At 37.0% G+C, this 22,357-nt stretch overlaps 1 protein-coding gene across 1 annotated transcript in view; it reads right to left on the bottom strand.

Annotated features, from left to right (window-relative positions):
• The window catches only part of COL3A1 (collagen type III alpha 1 chain), a 52,390-nt gene that overhangs the window by 14,931 nt on the left and 15,102 nt on the right, over positions 1-22,357 (bottom strand). Inside the window, exons 2-26 of the mRNA XM_074872681.1 lie at positions 19,282-19,487; positions 17,439-17,477; positions 16,731-16,847; positions 14,529-14,600; positions 10,972-11,037; positions 10,303-10,356; positions 9,692-9,745; positions 8,885-8,938; positions 8,675-8,728; positions 8,175-8,228; positions 7,633-7,677; positions 7,375-7,428; positions 6,343-6,387; positions 5,557-5,610; positions 4,960-5,058; positions 4,793-4,837; positions 4,572-4,670; positions 3,745-3,798; positions 3,497-3,604; positions 2,295-2,348; positions 2,075-2,173; positions 868-921; positions 415-513; positions 206-259; positions 20-73 (exon numbers count right to left, since the gene is read on the bottom strand). Of these exons, the coding sequence (XP_074728782.1) occupies positions 20-73; positions 206-259; positions 415-513; positions 868-921; positions 2,075-2,173; positions 2,295-2,348; positions 3,497-3,604; positions 3,745-3,798; positions 4,572-4,670; positions 4,793-4,837; positions 4,960-5,058; positions 5,557-5,610; positions 6,343-6,387; positions 7,375-7,428; positions 7,633-7,677; positions 8,175-8,228; positions 8,675-8,728; positions 8,885-8,938; positions 9,692-9,745; positions 10,303-10,356; positions 10,972-11,037; positions 14,529-14,600; positions 16,731-16,847; positions 17,439-17,477; positions 19,282-19,487 (1,787 nt within the window). The remainder of the gene's footprint in view (positions 1-19; positions 74-205; positions 260-414; positions 514-867; positions 922-2,074; positions 2,174-2,294; positions 2,349-3,496; positions 3,605-3,744; positions 3,799-4,571; positions 4,671-4,792; positions 4,838-4,959; positions 5,059-5,556; positions 5,611-6,342; positions 6,388-7,374; positions 7,429-7,632; positions 7,678-8,174; positions 8,229-8,674; positions 8,729-8,884; positions 8,939-9,691; positions 9,746-10,302; positions 10,357-10,971; positions 11,038-14,528; positions 14,601-16,730; positions 16,848-17,438; positions 17,478-19,281; positions 19,488-22,357) is intronic.

Raw genomic sequence — 22,357 nt, 5'->3', positions numbered from 1 at the left:
ACAGGACTACCACACTTACAGTAGGTCCAGGAGGACCCGGGAGGCCAACATCACCATTCTTCCCAGCAGGACCCTATACGAAGATAAAATTAGGCTATGGTTATGAGTTGATATAATTTTTATAAGACTTGTCAAATTATTATTAATTAATATTATGTCATTATTAAATTATTATATTATTAAACAAAATGTTTATTAAGCTTACAGGTGTTCCAGGTGGTCCACCAGGGCCTCTTTCTCCGTTCTTGCCTGGTGCACCCTTATGAAAGAGAAAGATCACATTTGAAATACTTGTTCTGGCTGGTATACAATAACCTAAAGCTGCAACATGAGATAGCCCCGCTATGGAGCAATTTATTTCAACATTTGACTGATCAAGCATAAGCACAGGTGAAGTGGAGAAATCCCACTCACCTCATTGCCCTTAGGACCAGGGAAACCCATTACACCTGGTTGACCACGTGGGCCTGAAGGGCCTGGTGGACCAGCACGGCCAGTTTCACCCTGATTACCCTGGAATAAGCAAAAAAAGAAATGAAGACATGGCATCTGTTAGGTGAAATAAATGAATATCCATGACTTATTAAATAGTGAGTGAGGGTGCGATCAGGCTAGAGGCATTGTCATTCAAAACTTATTATGTGTTTTGTATTTCAACTAAGCTTCTGCATACCCTGTATTTTAAATAGTATTAAATGACAAGATTTACAGAATGTTACTACAATGAGACAGGATATAAAGTGCTCTGGTAATTAACACACGCACAAAAAGACAATCTGACTGTGATAACAACCTGTCGTAGATACTGTGGGATGAGAATAAGGTCAGTAGGAGGACTAGGATAAAATATTTGCACAATGTACATACTGGAGGGCCAGGTTTCCCATCGCTTCCAGCGCTTCCTGGAAGTCCGGGCATACCCTGCAATTGAAGAAAAAAAGCTTTATTCTTCAGTTTAAAATGTGTAGTATTAAGTTACAATACATAAACATAAATATATAAAAATACATTTTAAACTACTTGCTTGATTTTAAGGTCTCTAATAAGGATTAAAACTCCTCCCCTTTCCTCCCATCCCATTAAGGGGAAAAAGCAGAGAAAGGTAACAAATTCTTTTGTTAGGAGTTTGTCGCTTTCTCTGTGAGTCATTGTATGTAATCAAGTCATTGGACATTAATCAACATGCACAAAATTTGTATTCTTTCATTATTTGGGAAGAAAACTAATTTCAGATGGTAAAAATCAAGGAATGAAACAATTTTGACTATGTATTTCTACTTAAAAGCAACACAATTTATAATATATTTTAACTTGCTTTATATTTTTAAATATTTTTATTATATTTTAAGTAATTCATTTTCATTTCCAATAAAATCTTGTTTAGCTTCCAGAGCCTGCAGCCAGGCTCACTTTTGAATTTCAATGTATTTGTTGTCAGCAGTTGCCAGTTCTCAGTATAGCTCACAGAATGTTGTTACATTCTATACATATTACAGAATGGGTTATCTCTGAAAATCTTTTTGATATGTACTATGAAAATCTGACCAACAGCTTATTTACTTTAATTGAAAATAAGCAATATATGTAATAAAGTATATCAAAATATATAAATTAATGTATAATTTAATTATTTAAATGTTAAATTGAAGCCTATTTAAATAATAATTTAACTAGAAATATATTTAAATGCAATAACCTCAAATCCTATTAAATATAATAAACATAATGCTTTTTATAGTAAATTATAAAATCTGCTGAAATGTAAATAGATAATACAGAAAATCATTCAATGCTATTTCATACTAATGCTATATCTTGTGATAGTGCATGGCATACTCTGAGAACTGGGGAGCACGCTCAGCTTCATCTAAGCTTCCTCATTCACTTGTGACAGATGTTCTCTGAATGCCAAATGTCTCTGCATGGTTATGTGTTGCACTATGAAAATATGACTCTGCTTAAAGGAATTAGTAGAAAATTTTTCTAAATTGTATCAGCTCAGATGAGGCATCTGATATATGAGATATATATGAGATAGAGTTTATCTAATCTTCTTGGAGACATCCTGTCTTACTCTCAATCCAGGAAGACCCGGGCCTCCATCTTGTCCACGCTCTCCTGCAGGTCCACTGGGGCCAGGAGGACCTGGGCTACCACGTTCACCTGCAGGACCCTGAAAAAGAGATGTTAAAATTCACATCAAGGAAATCAGCATCCTATTGAATCTGAAGTTGTCCATTCAAATGCACATGGATTCTCCAGAAGTTTGTTGTTTTTTTTAGAGGAAGACATACCTTTTCACCTGGAAGTCCATTGCTACCAGGTAAGCCACGGAAACCAGGGGAGCCCTGACAAATAAAAGAATAAAAGATATGGATCATAGGCAATATGACTTGGGCAATGGCAACTATTTTTTTTTTCTAAACTGTTTATCATTAGACATATTATTATGAAAATTAATAAAAGAAATAGATAGAAATGACATTTCCCTGTAGCAAGAAAGTCTACAGAATTATTGTCTCTTTGGATATAACCCTCCTGTTGAAATCATAGCCTGTCCTCCATTAGTTTTAACCAGCCCTATATTAGTTACTTTATTTATGAGTTTTCTGAATTCATATGAAGAATAAACCAACACATTCAGTCTTGAACAATTATTTTCTTCTACTTCAATACTCAAAAGAGCTCTATTGTATTAATATTTATATTTACTACTATCTTCATTGCTTACAAGAAATTTGAATTATAAAGTTTAATTTGCAACCCCATTTATATATTTAATATGATTAGTTTGTTCAGTTTAGTTTGTTCAGTTTAGTTTGTTAGTTTGTATATCTTTGGTTTCCTAATAGCTTCAGCAAATACTGCAATAAATCATTAAATTAGGATTTATAAATAGATCAGCACAATTTTCTTTGGTTCAGATGGGAACAGAAATCTAAAGGTTGTAAGGAAGTTGCTATTTATTTTGTTGTAACAATTAATTCAGAAATTCCTTTGTGAGAATGCTCTTTGGAAAGCTATCAAATCTACTAGCCAAAAAACCTGTTGGCAGTAAAGATATTATATGATAGAAGACATCCTGTCAATATTGGTTTTATTGGCATTATTGACATTTAAGATCTATTGACAATAAAGATGTTGAGATAGAGACATATGATGAATGTAGAAGAATTAGTATTAGTTTCACTTTCCAGAGCTGAAATTTTGTGATTGTTCATTTTTGTTAACTTCCAGGTATATAAGATCACTGCTTTTTCAATATATAAAAAAAATTAATATTTATTTCAGACCAAGATAGATCCAAGGGCTGCAATTCAGATGAGGAACTAGATAAGAATTCTTCCCAGTTTCATAAGCCACATTCACATCTGGAATTTTTTGAGAACAGATATGGAGCCGAATTTCTCCTCAAAGTTTTTTGAACACCAGATTTTGCTGTCTCTGTATTAACTTAAAATGTACCTCATGTGCATGGTCATCTACAGCAGCTTACCCTTTCTCCAGGTGTACCAGGTACGCCATTCTGGCCAGGTTCACCATTTGCACCTCTTTTCCCTTCCTCACCAGGAGGTCCAGGAGCACCTGGGGTGCCGTTTTCACCCTGGCAAAAACAAAACAAAACAAAAGCCCACCAGTAAAATTAGAAGCCTCCAAAAAGAAACCCCATCTTTAGTATGGGAAATGATTGAGTGTTCCAACTTCCTCGGAAGAAGTCTCTGAACACATTTTAAAATCACTTACACGTTCGCCTTTTGGGCCTGGATCTCCTTTTGCACCGTTCTTACCAGGTTCTCCCTAAACAGGAGAAAATCCCAATAAAATTATGGGTTGCAACAGGGTATTATTCTAGAGCTACTAGATGTACTAAAATACTAAGAATTAGACATGATATCTTTCAAATTATTGACTCATTTTTATTATTTTATATTCTGCAAAGGAATTAGCATGCACTGGTTGAACCTGGATGTGGAATGCATGGGACTCCTTAAAAATTCAGTAAAGGAAAGAAGTGATACAACCTTAAACACCACTGAGTAAAATCTTACGTCTGTTTCTGAGCTATTTCAGACATCATTGAGACTGTCGATTGAAGTCCGTGCGTATTTTCTCTGACAAAGAACTATGTGGCATGTAAGACTGTCAGGAAAGAGCTTGCTGGGGTAAATGACAGTGTAAGAGTAGGTACAACTCACTAGGTATAGTGGACTGTGGACTCAGACCGTGGGAATTTAAACAGGTGAAATTGGGATTTTAAAGCAATAGATTTTATCTAATGTAACCATTTTAGACAAGCTATTTTTTGTTGTGTGTTTCTGAATTGATAGATAATTTAGGAAAGCAAATAAACTTTATTATCATATTTATGTATAATTTCTTTATATAGCATTATATATGTGTGAAAGATAAATATTTATTTATAAAAAAATTGTTTATTGTTATGATAAGATAATTTATTAGACCATCTCAAGCGAATAAGACAAATCCAACTGTGGTTTTTTTTAATGGTACCAGAACTACTTCCACCATATTTGTTCATACAACCAGTGTAACAATTATCAGTAACTCACCGGAGTGCCTTTTGCTCCAGGGTTTCCACTTGTACCTGGAGGACCAGGAAGCCCACGGCCTCCTGGCAGACCAGGAGCACCAGGAATACCAGAAGGTCCCTGTAGAGAGTGAACAGCAGTCAGGAATGAAGACAGCATGGCATTGTTGGACTCTGTCAAGTCCAAACAGTGACCCTCACCAACACAGTGCAGCAAAAGACATTGGTATGAAAAGTACCCACCATTTCACCCTTGTTGCCAGGACTTCCAGCTCTTCCAGGAGGGCCCTGAAAAAATAAATGTATAAATAACCAATGCTGCTAACCTAGGACTAAACCAAAGGACATGTAGGGCTTTGTGAAGAGCAGGTGGCACAACACTTCTCAGTTCCCATGTGGTATATATGTACCTGAGGCCCAGGTGGCCCAGCATGACCCTGAGGACCAGGTTCTCCTCTCTCTCCAGGACTACCACTAGAACCAGCAGGACCAGGAGGACCAGCTTCGCCCTATGGAAAAATAATAAAAGGAGAAAATGAATGCATTTTAGTCTTATTTCCAGGGCAATCAGTATTAGCTTCATGGTTTCTTCCTCTGCTGTGGCATCTTTGCATGATTTGTGAAGAAGGTTACCACCATCATCACCTGAATGCAAGAGCCAAATTAGCATGGTGACCCCGGTGCTGAGGTACAAGGTACCCATGCACTCCAGCTGGCACATGTTGTACAGCTTCTCTTGTTGTGGAAGTTCACTTGAGTCCCTCCCATAATGCAACATAAAGCATTGGGTCTACCACTTAATGGTGTTTTGGGGTGGCTATTTGTGAAGGTGATGAGGATAGGGTTTGTCTCATGCTGCATATAAAACACATCAGTTCTAGGCTTGCAAACAGTGTAATAGCAGCCAGAAAAAGGAAGACTCATAAAATAAAGATGTATAGTGACATAAGATGGCTAACTAGAGAAAGGACCAAATACTGTATTAGTATGCATCTTCAGCTGAATACCTTAAAACCTGGAGAGCCTGGAAATCCTGCAGTTCCAGGGGGACCTGGGGGACCCTTGAAAGTGAAAAAAATACTATTAATGCAAAGGTAAAAGTAATATGGAATTAATCTTAAATTTTAAAAATGTCTGATTAGGGGATTTTTCTCTGAGTAAGGAAACACCTGGCAAAATAACAAATATACATCATGCTGCAGAAGATGAAGTTTGGCTAGTCCTAAAAAATCACACCTACATCTTAGTTACCCTGATTTTTACAGTTTCAGCTAAATTTCTGTGTTGTAAATTTAAAAAACATGAAAGCTATCATTAGAGAGATTAAGTTATAAAAAATGTTTAAAATTTTTCTAATTATTAAAAAGGTGTAGGAGAAAAAAAAAAGCCAATATAACTTTGTTAGATATACAAGTGAACATGCACAGGTTTCTAGGCAGATGGGAAAGAAAAATTTTTGCCCACCTCAGACAGCTAAATAATGTATTTGATAAGACCATTCAAAATTTGATCTGCATAGAGAACAGCAATTCTATCCATCTATATGTTCTCTGAGAATAATCTGGTTTTGGATTTATGCATTTTCTGATTTACAGTGTTAAAGCTTTCGTATTGCACTGTATGCTTCGAGTATCTTAACCAACATAGTTATGAAATATAATTAAATAAAATGCTCATTCTTAAACCAGTGCATCTCCAGTCTTGGGCTAGCTGGCACTGGACAACATCAGGTAGAAGTAACTAGACTTGAGCAACTCAAATACTTGAAGTCAAACATCTGTAAGTTGTCTTACAGGTGGGCCCGCTGCTCCTGGAGATCCGTCTTTTCCATGGGCACCCTACAGAAAGAAGAGAGGCGTTGGATACAGAGCACTACCCGGACACAGAACCCACATGCTTTAATGCCCATCACTCACAGACCATCTTTTTGTGTCTGTACATTCCCACTTAGTTGACCAAGACCCAAGGATTTCTCAACTACGAAATTTTAAAATAATAATTAACTAAATATTTTGTGAAGGAATATCCAACTCTTTACATGACTTGTACTGTAATGAAGAGACAGCAAGATGCAAAAATGTATTCTTACTACATTTCTTAAGGAAATAACAGCTACAAAGCATCATTTGTGTGGACAGTTCTTAAGGTTAAATAAATAAGATTGCACTAGATGTATATTTCAAAGTAACAGTTACTTCTAATTCACATAAAAGACTAAAATTTCACTCCAGAAACCTAACAAACAGTGGTATGGTTTAAATCCTGCTGCCTGTCTTGTAGACATTTCAGACCAGGTCTGCTGCTCAGGTTATGTAGTGTTTGTATGAACAAGTTGCTGGTTATTATATTTCAGCTGTGCATTGTTGATTGTGCTGGACGCTATGAACTATGACTTCCTTCAGAGCAAATAATGTATCCCCAATCTCAGTCACAGACTAATATTATCTTTTTCCTGCAAGTTACTTCTGAGATTACATTGTTTTAATTCTCTGCCTTCTGCTGCTGCCCTTTGCTTCTACTCCTACCTAATCCTCTTGGCTGAACCCGAGTTTATGCTGAAACACTGAACTCTCCCTCAGTGTGTAATCTATTCATTTAAAAAAGGAAATAGAAAATAAGATGGTGAACACTTGGTGAGTTAGAAGTGTAATGTCTTTAATTGGGGACTGAAAAGTTATCATGTATGATTTTACAGATGCTATATAGTTTTCTAATCCTTTGCACTACAACTGTTTTAAGGTAAATCTATGAAGTAGGGAATTCTCAACATATTGAAACAAAATATGTGCTGCTTCTGGATAAGAACAACAGCTCCAGTTACTTACAGGGCCACCAGGATTCCCAGGTCTTCCTCTTTCACCAGATGGACCTCTTGGTCCCTAGAAAATGTGAGAATATTAGTCTGTTAAATGGCTTCCAAAATAATATGGCCAAGCAAAGAGACATTGTTCTTATTTGTGTATCTCAGCACTGTTCGATGCATGTGGTGGGGTAATTAAAGTTAAAAGAAAGATGAGTAACTCAGTTAACCAGGAAGTGCCAGCGGCACTTCCATTTAAATACTACAGGATACACATGTTTACCGGTTGGCCAGGTGATCCATTTGCTCCAGGAAGACCAGGTTCACCCTGTTATGGAAAGAAAACACCAATGACAGCATGAACTTTGGTGAGAACACTTTTTTGTTTATTCAAGGGGAAGAGACATAGAAACTAGACAACCCAACCCATTGCCCCTTTCTGCATGGTGCTGGGTGTCCTCAGCATGAACTGAGGTCTGTGAGGTCTGAGAAGTCTGAACAAGTGCCAGAACAAAATATTTAAACAGGAAAAAAAAAATCAGGAAGATTCAGCCCTTTAATATTATGCAATAAAGTCAGCTGATCCAGGCATGTCCCTTCATTTTGGAGCCTCAGCTTTATTATGGCAGGTAAATCAGGACATGATATAGTTCAGAAAGTCTAACTCCTTTGGAATGATTCCCATTCTTTTCATGGAGATATTCAATGAGTTTATTTAATGTTTAATGGATTTTTATAATTGTGCAATATGCAAAGCATAGCTATATAACAAATGATGGAGGGTATTACTCTACCTATTACAAAGATGACACTATAGTTTTTTACCTTCGGACCAGGAGCACCGCTATCACCTCTGGCACCATCTTTTCCATCAAAACCCTGTGGGGAAGGAAAACCATAACTGTGAATAGCATTCCCCTTGTGTTCTGGAAAACTGGATTCCTCTGTGTAAAATATTACGTTTCAGGACAAACTCATATAAAGGGGCATATTTTTAATAATGAGTGCTATCAGCTATTGGAACACTTTTTGAAAGAAAACTCTGAATTGTCCATCTCTCCATGGCCATTATTTAAGAGTGGATACTTTTCTGTAAAGCATGCTTCAGTCCAGCATTCGAGATGGAGCTCTCCAGTTGAGGTAACTAGATAAAATTGAACAGTCTTTATTACAGAAGGTTAGATAAGATTGTCCAGAAATTGGTCTTTAATTCTATGATTCAGTCTCTTTAGCTGGGAGTTGATGACTGAAAGAGGACAATAGTGCAACACCATAATTCAAGTAGAGTAACAGACTCAGCTATATTCAATATATTCAATACTTACTCGTTGACCTTTCATCCCAGGCACTCCAGGCATTCCAGGGTGTCCTTTGTGGCCCTAAACACACAAATATATAAGGATTAATAAATCACATACTTACTGTATGAAGGGCACAAGCCAATGTTCATTGTGTGTCATGTTCACTTGACTAACTTAAAATGGGAAAACAAAATCTTTGATTAGAAGACCATTGCTACTGGGGGTTTTCCATACCGGTATTCCAGGGATTCCACGGTCTCCATTTCTGCCTGGTCTTCCTGGTTCTCCCTATTGAAAGAAAGCAAATTTTTATGACTGTTTTACTATTGCTTCAGTTACTGGCAAAGAACCAGTCCTAGTAGGTCAAGACAAGTCAAAATAAGCAGGTGAAATTTCCACCCAAGGCAGTGGGTAAAATTATAGCAGGGTGATAGTTCACTATATGACTGCCTTCTGAAAAACAGCTGCCAGAATTTATAAACTCGATTTTTAACGAGATTTTGTTTAACATCTAGTTTATTTCAAGCCAGCTTTTAGGAAGAGATGATCACAGAAAACTTATTTTTCATGGTGAAACACTCAAAATGAACAAAAACTTTAGCTGCTTGTCTCACCTTGTACTGTACCTATTCAGGACTCCCAGGTGTGACACAAAAGATGGTTGTAATGGCCTTAACTCTCAAAGCAAGACTTGAAGGGATCAGACAACTACCACTACTGTCTGCTTTTCTTTATAACTTCTAATTTATTTTGCACCACATCAAAATAGCATATTTCATGCTTAGGTTTTCTCCCTTTTTTTTTTTTTTTCTTTTTTAAAATTGTGTCAATCAGATTGCCTGCAAAAATTCAAAATTGGAGTGCACATTTATACCTAATGTAAGCCAAATCTATTTTTTTACAGTCATTTGTCAAATTGAGAAATAGGGAGATGTTAAAAATTCTTAAATGCAATTGTATCAATGTGCTCTGCTGTCTTACCATTTAATGAACTTCTTTCTTCCCATTTATTAATCACTGGATGAATAATAATGAACTTACATCTTTTCCTGGTGGACCAACTGGGCCTATTGTTCCAACAGGGCCTGGAGGTCCCTGTAGAAAAGCAATTAATATTAACTATTATAATAACATATTGTCTCTTTCAAATTAAAAATTCATTATGTGCCATAAAATACTTGTATATTTGACATACATCATGGTAAACAGTCAGGGTGAACTGTAAAATTTCAATTCACTCCAGTCATGATACACATTCCTGCTTGCAAGATCATGCCTTTAACATATACAGGCCTTAATATAACAGGCCTACAGGAAAGATGGGGAGGGACTTTTTATCAGGGACCATAGGGATAGGATGAGGGGTGATGGTTTTAAACTGACAGAGGGTTGATTTAGATTAGATATAAGGAAGAAATTCTTCCCTGTGAGGGTGGTGAGGCACTGGAACAGGTTGCCCAGAGAAGCTGTGGCTGCCCCCTCCCTGGCACTGTTCAAGGCCAGGTTGGACGGGGCTTTGAGCAACCTGGTCTAGTGGAAGGTGTCCCTGCCCATGGCAGGGGGGGGTGGGAACTAGATGGTCTTTAAGGTCCCTTCCAACCCAAACCATTCTATGATTCTATGATATATAGTGATAGGTAATGTATACGTACAGGAGGGCCAGGTTGTCCTGGTTCACCGGGGGAACCTTGGTATCCAGCAGAGCCCTATAATGCAGCAAAAAAAAGAGTTAAGATGTGAACAATTAAATGCAGCATTCCATGGTGCTACTATATTTTATATTAATCTCATAACTGTAAGGAAAACGGTAATCTGAACTGTCAACAAATGACCAAAGGTCAAATTAACAGAACCAAGCTGAATATGCCTCCATGAAAAAACAATTAAAACTACTCCTCTAAAAGCAGACGTATATCAAAAAATTCAGACCCTTTGTGTGTTTGCTGAATGTGTATTAGGATTCCCACTTTCCTTTATTCCTGTTAAATTTTTGTATGAATAAACATTTAGAAACGTTAACAGAGGATGACAGGCAGTGGCATGTCTTAAGACAACCTTAACTGACACCCCACAGAATTGCAGAAAGCTCAGGGAAACACATGGACTTAAGCAAGCACAGTATATATCCCTCAAAACCTTTGAATCTTGTTGGTGCATAGATGGTACAGGCCAATTAATAGAAGATAACATTTATCCATAAAATTCTTCAACATAGTATCTGGATTTATCAGTCAAAAATATATCTAATATTTATGACAAAGAAAAGTGGAAACTCATATAAAAGAACATGAGATGATAATGAAAAGATTAATTTTACTTACAGGGGGACCTGCATGACCAGGTGGGCCAGGGGGGCCACTGGGGCCAGGGGGTCCTGGATAGCCAGTCTATAGTGTAGATTAAAAAATAGTTGTAATATTAATGTAATATAGCTATAAAGCTTAATGTAGTTGCAATAGTCACCAATAACTGAAAGAAATTTTTGCATATTAGTACAGATAAAAATCCACAGTGACAGGCACTTGATGAAGAAGCAGTATATATACAGATTGCTAAATACATTGTCTAGTACTTACAGTCACTTCAGAAAAGGGATCACTAGGTTTCTTTTTAACCTTAGCTAACATACTCCACAAGATATTTTCAAAGCTGTAATTTTTTCTTTTGAGTCACTATTCCCCTTCTCTAGACTCCCAGAAGGATGCTCGCATCTCAGCTTTTCAGCTACCTGAACTGGAAGAATAGATAACTGTAACTCTTGACTTGTTGAACAGAGTAAATGAGCTTCAGCTTCTCTGCCATGTGACTGAGCTTTATTAGCCTTACACTACATCTTCAGTGGTGAAGCCAAAGGGTATTAATAAACTTGCTTGCTAGTCTACTGATGCTAGATTTTGCTTTCTAAAACTAATTTTAAAATTTCTCACCTGCATTCAGGAGCTATATTACATATACATATACAACCCATTAGAAGAACTTGTATGATAAGCTCTGTTTATGATGACCCTTGACTTCTTAGGACTTACAGATATGCTGAATTAGGGTCATATTTTTGTTATTGTCAGTAAGGCAAGCATTTTCACCAATGAAATATTTTCTGAAATTTTAACAGTACTAAGCCATAAGAAATAAATGATGTCTGGACTAACCAAAGGACTCAAAAGACGAAATCTCAATATACGTATGGTTTAACTCAAATCAGTAATACTGTTCCTTATTTTAACTGGTAAAAAGGAAGTAAAATATTTCTAAGGAAATTCTCAATTTGAGAAGAGTGCTAATATTTCTACTTCCTGTATCAACAGCCACAAAAGCATTTGATATCACAAAACAGAAAACATTTGAAAATTATCACTGTGGTTTACTGCAGCTATATATGGTTCTTTAATAAAAGCTTTTGTTAAATTAAACTCTTCATGGGTTTGATACAGTCAAAACAGTTGAATTACATGAGAATCACTGTGTGCTGCAGTACCGGCAGTATATTCCATACCTTAATATTGCACATAATGTGTTTCATGGGATATTGTCATGTATTACAGATGTTATAAGAATCTGATTTTCATAATACAAGATTAACAGTATTGTTATACCATACTAGTATACATAGTATAATATACTACACTACTATACTCCAAATATACTATTTTAATATTAGTCCACAGATTGTCTTTTGTTTAAAAAAGAGAATCATTGTAATATTTGCTATTTTCTAGGACAAGAAGTACACCAAGGGGCAGAGCAGTTAGTGTCTGGGTAAATTGGGTTGTCTTCAATGTGTGAATACAGCGAGCAGTCCCTTGCTGTTAATTGTTAGAACTCATTTGGTATAAAATAACTCTGGATTCAACATGAACTGGAGATATCAACTCATCATTTGCAAGCAATTGATTAGACATACAGATATAAACACACAAGACATTTTTTTCAAGGTGCACACTGAGGAGATAAACTGATAGTTAGGTATGACATTTGCTTGCTGCCAGCATCTCCAGACTGTGAACAAATGAACATATTTTAGTTAGAATATGTGCACTGGTGGAAAGAGACAAAGACAATATGTGGAGGTTATACAAACAAGTAAAGAGAAACTGTGATGTAAAGTACAAAATCAGTCTACAAGCAGTGGAAAGCCACCAGGAAGACAGTAATGGAGAGATGTGTGACTGAGGAAATACCAGGCATGGTTACCACCCATGGAGAAATATTGATGCTATAGCTGACATCTTTTATTATTCTTCCAAATTATTTCAGTTTGGATATTTATTTAAACTGAGTGTTGAAGTTGAAAACTGATAAATTAAATTTATAAATTAATAAATTATAAATAAATAAATAAACAAATCTATGTAATGTTAATTATAAACATGATTTAGTTCCAGTGATTTTAGTCACATCTGCTCTGTTACTTTGCAGTCATGTATTGCATATTGCAATATAAAAGACCATATGACCTGAAAGTATACAGACAATCCTGGCTGAAGACATTCTAGGGTGCCCAATTAAGTTTGACTGTTTTTTTTTAATTCAAGTGCAGAGGTCAGAGGACAAGAAATCACTAAGGACCTCAAGATAAAATGCCAAAATAGAGAGAACTAACCATAGTTGTTAACTGAAAGGTTTCTCATTTATCTGCCTGTTTCAGCACATCCCATATTAAGACAAGTAGCAAAATGTAGATGATATGATAAGCTGTGGGCAAAAACTGTAAGGAGCTCAATATGAATAAATGAATAAACAAATACAAAAACGGATGGTTGAAGAAGACCAATGCATGGATGATCGTATTAGCAAATGAACGAGGTAAAATAAAGGTGAGAAAACAATGAAGTATATTTCAGGAAGAACAGCTGTCATGATTAGTAAAACGTATTTGACAAGATGATCTGATGGAAGCCTGAGAAATAACACATTTTCTTGGAACTGCCTTGATATGTTACAGCATGTGATACCCAAACCTTGTTATGCAGCATTGGACTGAAAATAATGATTATGCTTAATGAAGCAGCAGCCAATTTCAAATAATACCAATTCACCGCATCCTCTATATAGCCGATTGCCTGAATCAAGAATATTCCATGTCATCGGTGGTGAATATCTCTAAATCCCAGTGCCTAAAAGGAAAATCATGAGGTGCAACATTTAAAGTTATTTTATACAGGAAGCATAGCTCATGCGTAACTCTTTCAGGCAATCCATGCTTCATCTCACTAAAAAAACTGTGAGAAGCTTGGGCCAGGCCTAACAGGCAGATACAGCATCCTTAGTACACAGTCTGAACAGCTGTGGGTGAAAAAATGGTAATTGTAAAAAGAAAAAGTGAAAAGCTTTTGACTGCTTCTGGGATGAAAAAAAGATCATAAGAGGGGTTTACTCAGTTGTTATCAGGCAAATCTGAGTTGTGGAAAAGTAAAGCAAGGATGAAATATCATACTGAGTAAAGACAGAATGCTGCTGAATGGGTAAATGAGGATTAGGGACAGTGGAAGAGGTAAAAAAGTGGTGGAAGGGAGGGAAGCAATTAGTAGGAGAATACCAAAGCAGATAAATGAGGAAGGTATGCAAGGGAGAAAAGGATAAATGTTTAGGTAGTGTAAGAATGTGGATCAGAGAGAGATTAGGAAAAAGAAGGGAAGAAAGGGAAGCAAAAGAGAGAGAAAAGGCAAAAACCCCAGATAATCTATAGTTACTTTCTAGAATAATATTGTCAGGCAAACTGCTGCCTTACATCACATTCCACTTGCAGGCAACAATTAAATTAAAACTTATCTTGTTAAATTAAAATCAGGATACATACACATCCAAGGTGTAATCTACAAGCAGAAAATTTGTTCTTTAAAAAAAAAGGAAGGACAGAAAAAAGTCTATATCATCTTACAATGGGCTGTGGGAAACCAACACCAATTGAACCGGCCTTCACATCATAGGAGTCATACTGTGGAGAAAAACTCTGTAAAAGAAATAGAGAAAAACAGAAAGAAAAAAAAAGACAAAAAAAGTGAATGCTACAAATCAGATAAGTCTCTTCTTACACTGGTATGGCAAATATATGGAAATAACTCATTTGTACCTATTGAGTAGTACTTGTCTGACATATAGCTGCCATATATTTAAATCATCCATAAGAGAGGCCTGGTCAATATCTTTCTTTTGAGATCACAGTAAGGTTAGCTCCTTACGCTGTGTGCATTCAGTTTTCGTCTTGATAGCTGGGTCTCAGCTGAACCAAAACATTACCATTCTCTCTCCTCTTATTCTTGTTTGACTCCTTTTAAGTTTTTTCCACCATTTTCTTTATCAGTCTCTTTTCTGTTGGACTTAGTTGTCACTCAAGGGAGTTGATGAGATATTTTCTATTGCACTAAGGGATGCAACAGTTTATTACTATTTTCCTAGTTTCTTTTACCTGTGACTAATTAACGTCTTATTTCAGAGTATGTTGTAGAAAAAAAATCTCTTACCTATGCATACGTCTCTCCTTCCCTGAATTACAAATAATTTTTTTTTACCTCATATGTGGGAACTTACATGTCGCAGAAAACTGAGTCGTACACTTTTTTCCTAATGCCATTTTCCATCTTTCCCTTTCTCCCTTCCTGTTTGCTATGTCACTCCAAATAATTCAAATACAATCATCACTTTTGAGCCCAAGAAGCCAAGCCTCAATGCTTCTGAGAATTTATCTTGTAATAAAAGGAAGCTCAGTCCAAGGCATGGAGTGAAAACACGTCCTGTGTGCCTTTCTGAGAGCAGATAGCATCTTTGACAGACACATTTACATAAAATACTGCTTTAAAAAACTATAAATTCTACAGTCAGTTTCTCAAGGAATTTCCATGTAAGCCTCTTATTTGGCATCTGTGGATTTTATTATGCAAATATTAGCAAGCTTAGTTGAATAATATGGCATTAGTGCAATTTATACATTAAGGGCACATAGGTGGTTGATCAGGAAAAGTCGAATGATCAGGAAAAGTCGAATACATACAGTGTTCTGCCTGATAAGCCGCACCCCTATGGACCCAGCTCCTTTGCTGACCAGGTACAAGAAGACTCCTGTGCTACTGATATCAACCCTCTTGTTAGGATTCAACAGCACGTCTTTAATATAGAATTGGAGTGGGTGACTAATTCAGCCTATCATCCTCTCCTGTGTCTGCATCTGCCAGCCCCAAACCAGTAGCTCTCTTGGTATATTATTGTGATGTCCATTGAGACTGGTTAACTGATCCATGGGTAGCTCTCCCAGAAACTCAGTCCTTCAGATGCAATCCCTTTCAGAATTAAATGAAACCAAGACATCTTTCCTCAGTTTTTGGCTTACCTGGGAGTGGGAAGTGTACATGGAAGCTATAAATAGTGGCCTATGTTCAAAAGCAGCAATTGTTTTAACATATGATTTTTAACAGTTTTGTGCTAAAGAAATCTCAACTTGTAAAGCTAGGCTTGATTGATTGCATGGGGACAATGTTGTCTTGTAAAAAAGTGCTAGCTATGGCTTAGCTCCCTTAACAAATTCAACTGCACAGAAACTTTAGTTAAAATTAGCTCTCTTGCTGAGTCTGCCCAACTCTTCAGAAGAGAATTCAAGATTTGGTAGGCCAGAAATAGAGAGCATGACAAATAGTACTTACATGGTACTTCCCTGCAAGCAGAGGACCTGTGTTTCAGTCTAGTCTTCTGGGAATGTTTCTTTATTAAACATGCATTGGATAAAATATAGGAAAGTAAGAGAGTTCCCTAACCATTAAGTTTGAAGGGACATACTTCCTCCTGCACACTTTCTTTCTGGTCAGATTGTTTCTGAGTTATGTAAGTCCTTCATTGGATCAGGATCGAAAAGTTTTAAAAAATTAGATAAGGCAGAGATTTAATTGCATTCCAGCCAAATTTTGTGGACAAACCCCCAAAACAACAACAAAAAAACCACCTACCACTCAGCTGTGTTTTTCAAAGGCACAAATGAGAGACAGATGCCATTGAAAACAAAGTACGTGTGAAGGTGCAATGGAGGTGCCTACAGTATTGCTTTGCATGCTTATGAGCAACGAGGTAAAAGCTGAACATAACAATGACTTACACCTCCGTTTATACTGGGACATGACTGGCAGATTCCGGGGGGTCCAGGAGCTCCAGGACTCCCTGGCTGTCCCGGAGGACCAGGGGGACCATTTCTGCCTGGAATCCCAGGAGAACCCTGCAAAGACACAAACAGAACAGATACAGACATCAGCACTTGGCTCCAACTGCAAGCGCATTGTGGGAAAAATTCTTCTATTTGTAACAAAGTCTGTGTGTTTGTGGTGGGAAACTTTCTCTATTAAACACAACTAAGGCCACAACTGAACATTCAGGAAAGACATAGACAGTAGACAAAATTCATACACGGAAATATTTCTTAGTTGTTGGGGCCTCATCACAACTGATATTTGATCAGACACAAGTATTAAACAGGTCAATTCCTGAATCTAAAATTAATACTGCTAGAGGATTCCACAGGTTGGTTTTTTTTTTTTTTTCCTAGTGGAAAGAAATATACCAAAACATAACAAATGTAATGCAGTTTGGACTAAACTCTCTCCCGCTCTCTGTTTTTCCAGTTTAAATTTTTGAGTTTTGCTGAAGCTAAAGGGCTACTTCAAAATAGCTATATGGCACAGTCTTGCAGACAGTGTAGACATCAATGAAAGATGGATATCTCAGCAGCTTGAATGGAATATATAGCACTATAGGAATTGGCTCTTGATTTTGTTCATTTCCTTGGGGAAAAAAAAAAAGCTCCACTTACAGGATCTCCTTTGGGGCCTCGGCTGATTACTCCAGGAGTCTAGAAAAAAAGGAATAGTAATTAAATTAAGAAAGAAAATAAAAATAAAACCAAAACCTGAAAACAGATATGTGTATATATATATAAACAAAAGGAAAACACATTTAAACATTGGAGTATAGTTTTATCAAATTAATTCCATTTATTCTTATTCAGTATATTTAAAAGCTGCGGGGGTTTGGGTCAGTCTATCTGCATTTTCATGATTCATCCATAAAGCTACACCTCTCCTGTAGGCAAAACCATGGCACTAAGGAAGTCAGTAGAGCCTTGCCTTTGAGTACAATGGGGACAGAAGACCATTGTGGAAAGCTGTTAAGGGACAGTTTTCCTGTATCCTTCTCAGTCCAGTATGTTAAGTGTGATAATGTAGCTAATTTTAATTTCTTAGGTCTACTCCTCCAATTGATTTATTTTTCCATTAATAATTCAGTTACACATTACTCTCTGGATTCTCAATTAATAGCTCAGAACAGCTTTTATGTATTCAGCTGCTAGTGGTAGCAAGGGATATTCAGCTGAACTATCTTGGATCTTCCAAGGTGGCATTTCTCTATAAACCATCCAAGGTCAGCAGGACAGCTTCCAGTGGTCTGATCAAACTCTTACATATTGAAGACAGAGGCTGGAGGTAGTCCACATGTCCTTTATTACCAGGAACCACAGAACTGATAATCTCTAGACTCAACAGAGAGGGAGCTGTATTTAAATCTCCAGCATGCTTGTATGTACCTCTCTTTTACACTCTAAAACTGTTCAGTGGAGTAGCTCTGGTAGTACTGGAAGCAGTGCAGTTGCATTAGCATGGTGCAGCTAACACTAGATGTTGTATTTGTATATGACATTTCATGCTTAAGCAGATAAATTATAGAGCTGCAGAAATATATCTCCCTTTCTCTTCTGTACACACATCTCTTTCACTCTCTTATCTTCTGGATAAGAAACTTCAATGTGCCTGCGGAAATCTATGTATTTTAACAGAATCTCATGGATCTTAAACAAGGATGAAACATTCAGATAACCTCAGAGCTCAGTATAGCTGGCTCACTCACTGAAGCGGTTTAGTCAGGCGACTTGGCATGCACTAACATTTTTTATTTTCCTGAGGTTAAGTTGCTGCAACTGGTTTAGATAATGTTGGTGTATATAAACAAGATGATGATAAATTAGGGATGTAGGGCTTGAATTACCTTTCCTTTACAGGGCATTAAGTCAGCAATAACTCTGCAAAAAGAAATTTACTCCCTGATGATGTAGGATTGAGTTGATAAGAAATGCAGACTTACTGTATGCTGTGAAAATTGTTTAACTCTCTTTAACTCTGTGTTGGCATTAGTTTCATGGATATAGATTGAGCTTGCAGTCACAAATAAGCTGTTTGAGTTATTCCTATGCTTCTTTGTAAAATGAAAAAATGTGATGGCTAATTGTTGCCCTCTGTCTCTTTCCACTATTTATCTGTGCCTGTTTTCCATGTAAATCTGGGTTGAAGGACTTCATGCTTTCAGCTGCATAGCTCAAAGGACTAACAAGTATTTTATCAGTTCTGGTATCAATTCTCTGACAGAATTCAGAAGTATTATTGAATTTAACAAAAAAAAGATAAAAATCTGAAAGTTCAAGCTGCTTTTTTTATTTACTTTGGCAAAATTTGCCCATCTTAACTATTTGCGTGGAGTCAGAAAGTGACAAGCTTAACATTTGAAGGAAAGAGGTTTAAGAGCATCTAAAAGAAAATGAATTGAGGTTGATGTGGATCACAAAGGCGGCAACACTAAAGTAACAATATTGAGGACAAACTTACTCTTGTAGGTTGTGGTGTTGTTTGCGGACAAACAGGGCAGCACTCTCCAAAGGGAATCTCTGGGTTGGGGCAGTCCAGCTCCTGATCGTCACAGATGATGTCATCGCAGAGAACAGATCCCGAGTCGCACACACAGATTTGGCATGGCTCTGGTTTCCAAACATCCCTGTCAGCATAAACTTGCCCAAGATGGGTACATCCTGCAACTGGAAAAAAAGACAAAATAGTATTCAACATTATTTCAAATGCGTTTTCCAAATCAAAGATGAATAACATGAAAGCACCTAGACAGTCTGTTTTGTTTTCTACTGTAATATAGTTTATGTGTGTGAAGTAAAACACTAAATACTTCTCTTCAGACACTGGGAGGGTCTGCTACATTAATTGCAGTCTGCTCTGAATCTATAAATAGCCATCAATGGAAACCTCCTGGAGCTGATCCAAAGCCCAATTAAATCTGTGATAATCTTCCGTGTCAAGTAATTTTAGTGTCAGACTGAGTTATTGTGTAATTAGCAATTGAAATCTCTGTGGCAGCTAAAAAGGAAACGTGCCAAATCTCTCAAACAAGTGTATCATTTGCTCCCATGTGCCAACATGAGCACTTACACATGGATGCGGAATAAGCCGTCTGTCCAGCATGAACTCTTGTTGCTAGCATCTTGCATTAATAACTAACACCAAGTGTTTTCAAAGTGGTTTTTGAAAGCCAATGTATGCAGTAGATCTAAAAGAATGTTCACATTAATTGCCCAAATGGTTTGCAATTAATGTGTCATCTGGCCCACTCAAATGTTACAAGTGTCTGTATTTTCAGAAAAAACATTGTTCATCTATAATATTCATGGCTTTGTGAATTCCTTCCAACTGCTACTCTACTGATCAAATTTGTTGTAGATAATTAATTTGAAGATACTGATGAAATCCAGCTTCAAACATTAAATTCTGGGTTTGTATTTTCCAAGAGAAACAAAATCCAGAAAGCCCAGTCATTTAAGAAACCAATATGAAAATAACACCACAGTTAGACAAGTTCCTTGTAAGTTTTGTAGAAGTTATTGGAAGTCTCAGATTGCAAATATAAGTATCAGTGAATATCTTGAATAATGGAATAAGATTTTTTCCATGAACAATTCAAAAGAATTCAGTTTACAAACATGAAATTTTGGAGAAAGAGCTATTTGTGTACCTACACCATCCTTAAAACTTTACTATCAGAATAAGTTACCTACCACACATCACCCTTCCAAAAGAAAAAAAAAAAAGCCAAAAGACGTAATTCAAAGCTCTGATATTAAAATTACCACTGGCTCCAGACAGAAAATTCTTAATGCCATCAAATTGTTGTAACAGTCATAAATATGTAGTACAATACTGAGTCCAAATTTATAGCGCAGTCTATTCCTTTGGGTTATGAAGTCCCTTTTTCTTTTCTCACAGGCAGCTCCTTTCATCTACTTTTTCACTACCACGTTAGCACACTAGTCTCTTTTTTCTCCTTACATTCTTTGGTTTTCTTTCTCTATTTGTGGGTATCTGTTTCCATACCCATATCCACGCTCTTTGGCATGGTGCACACTTGGACACGTTTCCTTTCCTCTCATGCTTCTGCTTCAGCCCCCTTTCTCTCTATTCGGTTTCATCTTTCCCATAACACGTAACTTCCCTTTCCATCTTCCCTGAATCCTTTTGTCTTTTGTACCAAACAGTTCACTTTCTTTATTACCATATACTCAACTGAGCTTAGTTTTTCAGACTCTGCTCCCTTCCCAGTGTCTCACTCAGTTGCTTTTCCTTGTTCATATTAACGTAACTTTTTCCTCTATGTCACCCATGAAATTCATCACCTCCTTGTATGAGCTCTGTAAGGGCGATGGGGAATACAACCAAGACCCACTGGCTCACTGAGTGGAGAACCAGAGTGGGGATCTCGGAGCAGGGCACTGCATGGGACAGGAGGTTTCTTTTCCCAATTTCAACCCCACTATAGTCTTTATGCATACAACAACTTATGTTATTTCTGCAATTATAAAAGAAGCAAACAGGAAAATACTGCCTTGTCAAGGCTGACACTACTTATGGTTAAGTGTTGGTTTTGATCACCAGCCGGATTAGAACAACAAGAAGATGCAAAAAGCTTCAAAAAAACTTTCAGACATTTTCAGGCCACTAGTTTTTTTCTTTGCCTGATATTGGGCTGGGAGCCAGTATTTTACTTTTCTTTGGCAACAAAAAAATCTTAAAATCAAAAGCATTCCAATGGCTTATGAAAACTAATCCCCCTCAGACATTTTCTATCACTTAGAAATTCACTTTTTCCTCTTCCCTTGTCTTCTCCACCTTTTGGGCCTCACCAGAAACTTCAGATCCTGCACAAGAGAGGTGGAGAACAACTGCTTGCTTCCAGAAAAACATCTTCCTCACACTGACCATGACACAGGGTCACAGCATCAGAGGAAGCTGCTTCAAAGGACACTGCTTAACAACCACTACCTCTGGAAAGGATCCAGACACCCTTCCTTAGTCTGCCAAGATAGATGTAGTTTCTAAAAATGTCGCTTGGTTTCCCAGCTCTCACACCGCAGAATCCTGTCAGTGGATCCCAGGTAAATAAGCTGATTCTCTGCTTAATTAATTGATGGCTGTTTCTGTGAGAAACATTTTCATCCTTCAACAAACTGTGATTTCACTATGTGGCACTTAGGGAAAAAACAAACCACCCAGCCTTGACAAGAGTAATGACAATGTTTCCTGAAAAAAAAGGAGCCTGAAATCTATTTTAAAAATGAGAAGTGCAACGCTATAAATGAAATCTTCTTTATGGTCTCCTTAATGACTCATGAAAAAACCTGAATTATAAAGCAGCAAAAGCTGAGTAGCTCAGCATATGAGAGGTTTGCTGTATACAAGAAGACCTCGAAAGCAGTGTACTGTGGGAGGCAGAATACCATCAAAGCTACTGGGGAGGTTAGAACTTGTTATCTGCCTAAAAGGAGCTGGTTGGATACACCCTAGAGAGCATGTGTGAGCATAGATCCACTCCACCCAAGAGTGATGTACTCAGCTGTCACTTCAC

This window comes from Strix uralensis, chromosome 6, assembly GCF_047716275.1.
Source record: "Strix uralensis isolate ZFMK-TIS-50842 chromosome 6, bStrUra1, whole genome shotgun sequence".
In the NCBI taxonomy this organism is placed as follows: Eukaryota; Metazoa; Chordata; class Aves; order Strigiformes; family Strigidae; genus Strix; species Strix uralensis.
This window is presented reverse-complemented; position numbering and strand designations above follow the sequence as displayed.